General features: G+C 39.2%; 1 protein-coding gene across 1 annotated transcript in view; it reads right to left on the bottom strand.

Moving 5' to 3' along the window:
• LOC110451514 (extracellular matrix protein FRAS1-like) overlaps positions 1–7,564 on the bottom strand; it is a 187,604-nt gene that overhangs the window by 40,758 nt on the left and 139,282 nt on the right. Inside the window, exons 25-33 of the mRNA XM_021499579.1 lie at positions 6,357–6,876; positions 5,715–5,984; positions 4,699–4,908; positions 4,335–4,515; positions 3,981–4,143; positions 2,456–2,588; positions 2,020–2,210; positions 591–744; positions 241–323 (exon numbers count right to left, since the gene is read on the bottom strand). Of these exons, the coding sequence (XP_021355254.1) occupies positions 241–323; positions 591–744; positions 2,020–2,210; positions 2,456–2,588; positions 3,981–4,143; positions 4,335–4,515; positions 4,699–4,908; positions 5,715–5,984; positions 6,357–6,876 (1,905 nt within the window). The remainder of the gene's footprint in view (positions 1–240; positions 324–590; positions 745–2,019; positions 2,211–2,455; positions 2,589–3,980; positions 4,144–4,334; positions 4,516–4,698; positions 4,909–5,714; positions 5,985–6,356; positions 6,877–7,564) is intronic.

The following is a 7,564-nucleotide window of genomic DNA, read 5'->3' as shown; positions in this document are numbered from 1 at the left end:
ATTTTTGTTGACCTTTGTCCATGGAAGGTCCCTGCAAAATTTCATTGAAATTGGTTCAGGGGTTTTGGAGAAGAAGTCGAAAATGTAAATTGTTTACGGACGCACGACGGACGACGGACGACGGACGACGACGGACAAAAGGCGATCGCAATAGGTCACTTGAGACTTTGTCTCAGGTGACCTAAAAATACCTAACAGGGGTTTTAACAATATATGAAATAATTAGCCGTTACACCGTACCTTGTAGGTGAACATATCACCTTGACGGAGAGCCCTCGCTGACACCACAGGATCCAGTACAGAGATCCTCTTCCCAACCGAACCTGTTTTAATGCAACACCAGTTCGACATCAAATAAAATATCAGCTGAGTAAAATGTTAACTTTGATATTTCACATGATGTCCACCAGTATAATATCACTTTTTCTATAATATGTGTTGATTTTTTCTTATCCATGCCAAAAAGTATCACCTACCGGGTATGTTGATAAATTAACTTCTACAAAATTTTCGACTTTTGAAAATGACTCTTTTGAGAGTCACTGTACCCCTTTATATACCTAACACAATCATATGAACAGCATAGTTACCATGTTCTGGGGTCGTATCCACGGTGAAGATGAGGTCATCAGCGGAGGTGTCCAGATCAACGACATACAGGGAGGCGTTGGTGACCAGGACATTAAAGTTCTCCCGTACAAATATCTGTTCTGTCATCACCATTGGTGCTTCATCATTGATCAGCTGATACAGAAAATAGTAGCAGAGTTAACCTCACGATACAAATGAACCCTTTTAGCATAGATTCATGGATTGCTTTAACTGGTTACTAATTGATTAGTCATTTGACTGATTAGTTAATTGGTTGGTCTTTCAATTGATCAGGAAATTTGTTGGTCTTTTATTTGATTAGGAAATTGGTAATCATTTGATTGGTAAGTTAATTTGTAGGTTGTTTGATTTAAGTCACTCATTTATTGATCAATAAGTAAATTGCTTTGTTCTTCTTTCTCATTGGATCAAAAAAGGTTATAACAGGAAGGATGATACAGTCTCAGGTTGATGTTCCTGTCAAGGGAGACAAGACAGACGAAAAAGGAATACAGGTCTTAACTCATATCTCATGGTATGGTAAAAGGCCAGAAAGGATTAAATACAGGTCTTAACTCATATCTCATGGTTTTGTAAAGGCCAGAAAGGATTAAATACAGGTCTTAAATCATATCTCATGGTAATGTAAAGGCCAGAAAGGATTAAAAACAGGTCTTAACTCATATCTCATGGTATTGTAATTAAGGCCAGAAAGGATTAAATACAGGTCTTAACTCATATCTCATGGTATTGTAATTAAGGCCAGAAAGGATTAAATACAGGTCTTAACTCATATCTAAACAGGTCTTAACTCATATCTCATGGTATTGTAAAGGCCAGAATGGATTAAATACAGGTCTTAACTCATATATCATGGTATTGTAGGCCAGAAAGGAATAAATGCAGGTCTTAACTCATATCTCATGGTTTTGTAAAGGCCAGAAAGGATTAAATACAGGTCTTAACTCATATCTTATGGTATTGTAAAGGCAAGAACGGATTAAATACAGGTCTTAACTTATATCTCATGGTATTGTAAAGGCCGGAAAGGATTAAATACAGGTCTTAACTCATATCTCATGGTATTGTAACGGCCAGAAACGATTAAATACAGGTCTTAACTCTTATCTCATGGTATTGTAGGCCAGAAAGGAATAAATGCAGGTCTTAACTCATATCTCATGGAATTTTAAAGGACAGAAAGGATTAAAAACAGGTCTTAACTCATATCTCATGTTATTTTAAAGGCCAGAACGGTTTAAATACACTTCTTAACTCATATCTCATGGTAATGTAAAGGCCAGAAAGGATTAAAAACAGGTCTTAACTCATATCTCATGGTATTGTAACGGCCAGAAACGATTAAATACAGGTCTTAACTCATATCTCATGGTATTGTAGGCCAAATTTATTGTAGAACTTGCTGACCTGTATAGTGATGTTGAGTCGCTGCAATGGTGTCTGGTTGGTGCCGTCAGTGACAATGAAGAGAAAGCCATCTTTAGTCGGCTCTTGGTGAGTGTGGTCAGTTTGACTGTAAGAAATGTGTCCGTCCAACAACTCCTGGAGAGAAAAGGACGTCACTGTTCGCGCCTCCACCTCTTCTGACCCCGTGGTCTCTGTAGATACAGTATACATTTAGGTCTCAGAACACCATCTTATGGCTGTCTGTGATTTGTACTTTTATTATTTACATAGCTGAAGTGTATCATTATATGGCCAGTACATATTGTAAGTAACTCAACTTTTAAGAAATTATCCTATTTATACTATAGAAGGACATAATTTAGGCACTAGTAATTGTGCAATAATCCACACGTCCAATTTAAATGCAAATTACTGTTCAAGTTTTATGATCCACTACCTGGACGTGTGCTTCGTATCTCCCCAAAGGCTGGTGGTGTTTCTATGATAAAGGACAGACTGGACACTGGACTGTCAGCATCTGTCACTTTGATGTTCTCCAAGGTGATGGGGCTCTCTCCTCCCTCCTCAATCTGTGGAAAACACATTTTTGTTGAGATCACAGAATTGTAACGCTCGCTCCTGGTATAGGAGGCGTCCTGTTTGTCCTGGGATGGAATTTTGGTTCGATAGAGAATAGACACAAGTAATAACGTTCGCATATTTATTAACTCCAGCATATAAAGTTCACAGAAATCCTTACACGGTTCACAACCCGTTCATTTATCTCCCGTAATCCATACACGGTTCACAACACGTTCATTTATCTCCCGTACTCCATACACGGTTCACAACACGTTCATTTATCTCCCGTAATCCTTACACAGTTCACAACACGTTCATTTATCTCCCGTACTCCATACACGGTTCACAACACGTTCATTTATCTCCCGTACTCCATACACAGTTCACAACACATTCATTTATCTCCCGTAATCCATACACGGTTCACAACACGTTCATTTATCTCCCGTACTCCATACGTTTCCTTTACAGTTCTTTTACACAACATCCACTTTCAGTCTCCATTCTCCATACCACTAAAAACTCTAAAACTAGCTAAACTACCGGTATCCTACTCCTAATAAAATGTAACTCTCTCCAATAGTAGTGTGTGCTTTGCATTATATATCACCCCAGTATTTATATGTGCTAAAATTAGCTTACACGACCGTTGGTCAATGTGGTGATGATGTGATGCTGTGCAGTGGACATTATTGTGGACATTATTGATTTATTCTAAGCCTTGACCAGTACTTTAAGAAGTTACCTAACTTATCCACAGCAGCACCTTGGCCTCTTCTATATTTAGCGCTTCCCAAATAAATATCAATACTACTACTGTCCATATTCTACGGGTCATTACAGAATTGTGTAATCTATGTAACATGAAGTGATAACTTTTTCACAACACAGTTACACTACTACATCACAAAGCTAGATCATAAGAACCAGACAGGTACAAGGCTATAAGAACAAGACAGGTATAAGGCCATAAGAACCAGACAGGTACAAGGCTATAAGAACCAGACAGGTACAAGGCTATAAGAACCAGACAGATACAAATTAAGGCTTAAGACGTAAACATGGAAGTACTTGCTGTCAATCAAAATACCTTTTATTCTCATTTACTTTTTAGTCCAGACGTGACAAAAGTTAATTCTAAAATGTTTAAAGCTTCATTGAATGAGTTTTGAGATCTATCTATAATTATTGATGTGTCACCTGTAAACTGTGAGAGATTCTTATCTTTATGTTATATTGGAATACCTTTGATGCATTTATTGTGTTTTTTTCGTCAGAGTTGTAAGTATTTCAGCTACAGCTAGATAGGGACAGATGTAGGAATACAGATCGCCTGGGCACATACACTTTGTTTATAGAAGTTATTAGACAGTTAACATTTTGAGGTATTGCTGACTTACCTGTGTTTCTGGTCCAAATTTAACCAATGGGACCTGGTTGTTGATGGGCTGGATTATGATAGACAGAACCTGATTGGTCAACATATTACCACTCGTATCACTGACATTGAATGCAAGGACCTCTGTGATTGGCTGACTTCCAATCTCACGATCTGATTGGTAACTACAAATTATGAAAGTTGGTTAATACATGAAAGCTTTAGTCCACAGACTAATTTTACAGATACTCTGGACATTCCACCTAATACTTTCAGCTTGAAATTTGGCTTTTGTCCATTACCCATGTGTGTAAATAAGGCAGGTTTTTACAGTAACACTAATGTACTTAATGTGTGTCAAGTCTCCGACTCTTACCTTATATGGTGGTTGTTGATGTCGGACTGTGTGAAGACCCCACCCCTCTGTAGGAGACGTGCCCCACGATACAACATACGCCCATGTACAGGGTTGGAGGAAACAGTTACTCTCAGACGGTTATCTTCATCGTCCTGGTCCACAAATGCTAAAACATTCCTCTCAATCACCACAGTTTCACCTGCAATATATAGCCACTTACTTGAACTATCACATCTAATTCTATCACTCTCAACATTTTCTTTTGGTTTTCATGAGATAATGGAAAAAGAAATTTCACGAACATGTTTGGCTTTTTTGTACGGGACATTTGAGTTTTGATTTCTGTTTTAGTAGCTATATTTTGTATACTGAAGTATCTTACGTTCGTTGATGTTGATCCTACAGCTGGCTGTGTCTAACACTGATGGCGATGACTTGTCTACCCTGACCACCGACACGTTGACACACAGACTGGCCTGATGAGCACCGTCGCTCACCTCCAGGATAAATGTGTCATCTAGCTGTCGCCCACTTCCCCCATGATGGTACTGGAACACACGATCTAGCAGCTCGTCATAGTGGAACGACTCCCCTAGGGACCACAATAGGGATGCACACATATTTTATGGTACACTAGGATGAAGCAGACAAATATTTTACTGATAACAATGTTTAGTACACTACCAAACCTTAAAGAACTTATACATTTAAAACATTTAAATTAAATGCTTGACGGGTCAAAATGAACTGTAGTGCCTAGTGGTAAAGGATAGTTCTGATTAATGTGGACTATCTTATGTACAGTTTGGTTGTGTTACATCCTATTAACTTATCATTTAAGGACGAGGCAGGTTTTGCTCTTACTGGCGACCCAGTGGTGGAGGGCTATAGATCGTAGACGATAAGATGACTTAGCCACTCAGCCACCATGGCCCCATCTTATGCAGGTAACAATCCAACAGAGGTAAATATTGAGTGTTTAAGCATCTTGTACACATCAGTGCCCATATTCATGAAACCTTTCTTTTGCTTAAACTCCGATTCTGTGCTCAAGCCCAATTTCTTGTTCCGGTGATAAATGAATTTAAGCTAAATATTTGGTTAATGATTTGGAGAAATTATGGAGAGACTTCCAGCTGAATACCGTAACAATTTTAACGTTTCTCATGACTTACGCAAGTTACAAGAAAATTGGGTTGAGCACAGAATCTATGCATGAGCACAAGAACGGTTTCATGAATACGGGCCCAGAATTTTCAATTTCTAGACCATACTAGATCTTACTGTGCCACCTTCTATAACCTTGTGAACTGTACAAATGACGTAACTAACCATGAACAGTGAACCTAAGTAAATTATTGACTGTTTTAACATGATCATTGTTGGCTGCCTACTTACCTTCCCGGATTACCACCTTCCCACCGATGTGGTTTTTCTCTATCCTTCCGAGCACAGGGGCCTGGATCAAGGTCACAAGGAGGTCAGATGTGGGCGTGTCTGCATCAGTGACTGCCAGTAGAGACTGACCGAGAGGAACCATGGAGCCCTGTGATACGGTGACTCTAGGAGAAGGGTTCAGGAATCTAGGAGGCACATTGTTTACAGGGAGAACACGGATACTAAACTTCTGTTCTTGAGGGCTACCATTGGGTGGCCCATCATCTGAAACTGCAAAAAATTGATCTTATTAATATACATTTGAATCATGAAGAATACAATAATATTTTAAGCTTTAGCTGTTCCCCTTGAAATGGACAATACTGAACAGCTATTTTGGAACCTACAAATTTAATTACACAAAACCGTCCATTTTTTGGTCAAACTAAACACTTTGCAGGTTACATAATCATAAATGATAAAAGAAATTCATCCAAATATCTGAAGCCTTCTTACCCAGTATCTGTATTTGTTTTAAGTATTCTTATTTAATGCACTGATTGAGTTGTGAGAGAGTGACCAGTAAGTTATCTTTACATTTTACAAGAGGATTTTCGTGATTGCTATACATTGTTAGTAATACTACTACTACATCAGACAGACCTGTAAAATAAAAGCTGAACTCCTTTTCTGCCGTGCCCACATCAGATAGGGGAGGCCGGTACACGATTCTGTTGTTGTTGATATCTGCCTGAGTAAATCGTGAGGTAGAACGGAAGGGTGTGTCAATGTGTTCCAGTGTCCCCTCCCCATCCCTGAGGGGGCGTGTCACTATGTATACAATGGCAGTGTCTGGTGTGTCCATGTCCTCAAACGCCAGGTTAGAGCTACTGATGGGCACCACCTGGTTCTCTAACACCTTGGAACACAAGGGGAGATAATAACTGTAATATTTACTAATGGGCACGACCTGGTTATCTAACACCTTATAACACAAGGGGAGATAATAACTGTAATATTTATTGATGGGCACCACCTGGTTCTCTAACACCTTGGAACACAAGGGAAGATAATTACTGTAATATTTACTGATGGGCACCACCTGGTTCTCTAACACCTTGGAACACAAGGGGAGATAATAACTGTAATATTTACTGATGGGCACCACCTGGTTCTCTAACACCTTGGAACACAAGGGGAGATAATAACTGTAATATTTACTAATGGGCACGACCTGGTTATCTAACACCTTATAACACAAGGGGAGATAATAACTGTAATATTTACTGATGGGCACCACCTGGTTCTCTAACACTTTGGAACACAAGGGGAGATAATAACTGTAATATTTACTGATGGGCACCACCTGGTTCTCTAACACTTTGTAACACAAGGGGGGATAATTACTGTGATATTTACTAATGGGCACGACCTGGTTATCTAACACCTTATAACACAAGGGGAGATAATTACTGTAATATTTACTGATGGGCACCACCTGGTTCTCTAACACCTTATAACATAAGAGGCCCATAGGGCCTGTATCGCTCACCTGGATATCTAAGCAATCATGGCAGAATATTCTCCAAATGAGATCCATGGGAATATGCCAGACCCCAAGGCCAATCCTTGTAGCATATATATCTGTATTCAATTTTTCATGCCCAGCAATTTTATGTATGGTTATGGGGTGGGGATCTCAACTGTTTCCAATCTGTGACTCAGAAACTAGGTCCCTATGGTTGTGGCCAGACCCCAGGATCAATTCTAATATCATGACTGCATTTGTCTCTTTTTGCCCAGCATTTGTATATATAGTTTTGGGGTGGGGATCTCAACCGTTTCAAAGTTATGACCCAGGGGTTAAGTCT

Source organism: Mizuhopecten yessoensis, unplaced genomic scaffold (genome assembly GCF_002113885.1).
Source record: "Mizuhopecten yessoensis strain PY_sf001 unplaced genomic scaffold, ASM211388v2 scaffold6113, whole genome shotgun sequence".
Lineage (NCBI taxonomy): Eukaryota > Metazoa > Mollusca > Bivalvia > Pectinida > Pectinidae > Mizuhopecten > Mizuhopecten yessoensis.
This window is presented reverse-complemented; position numbering and strand designations above follow the sequence as displayed.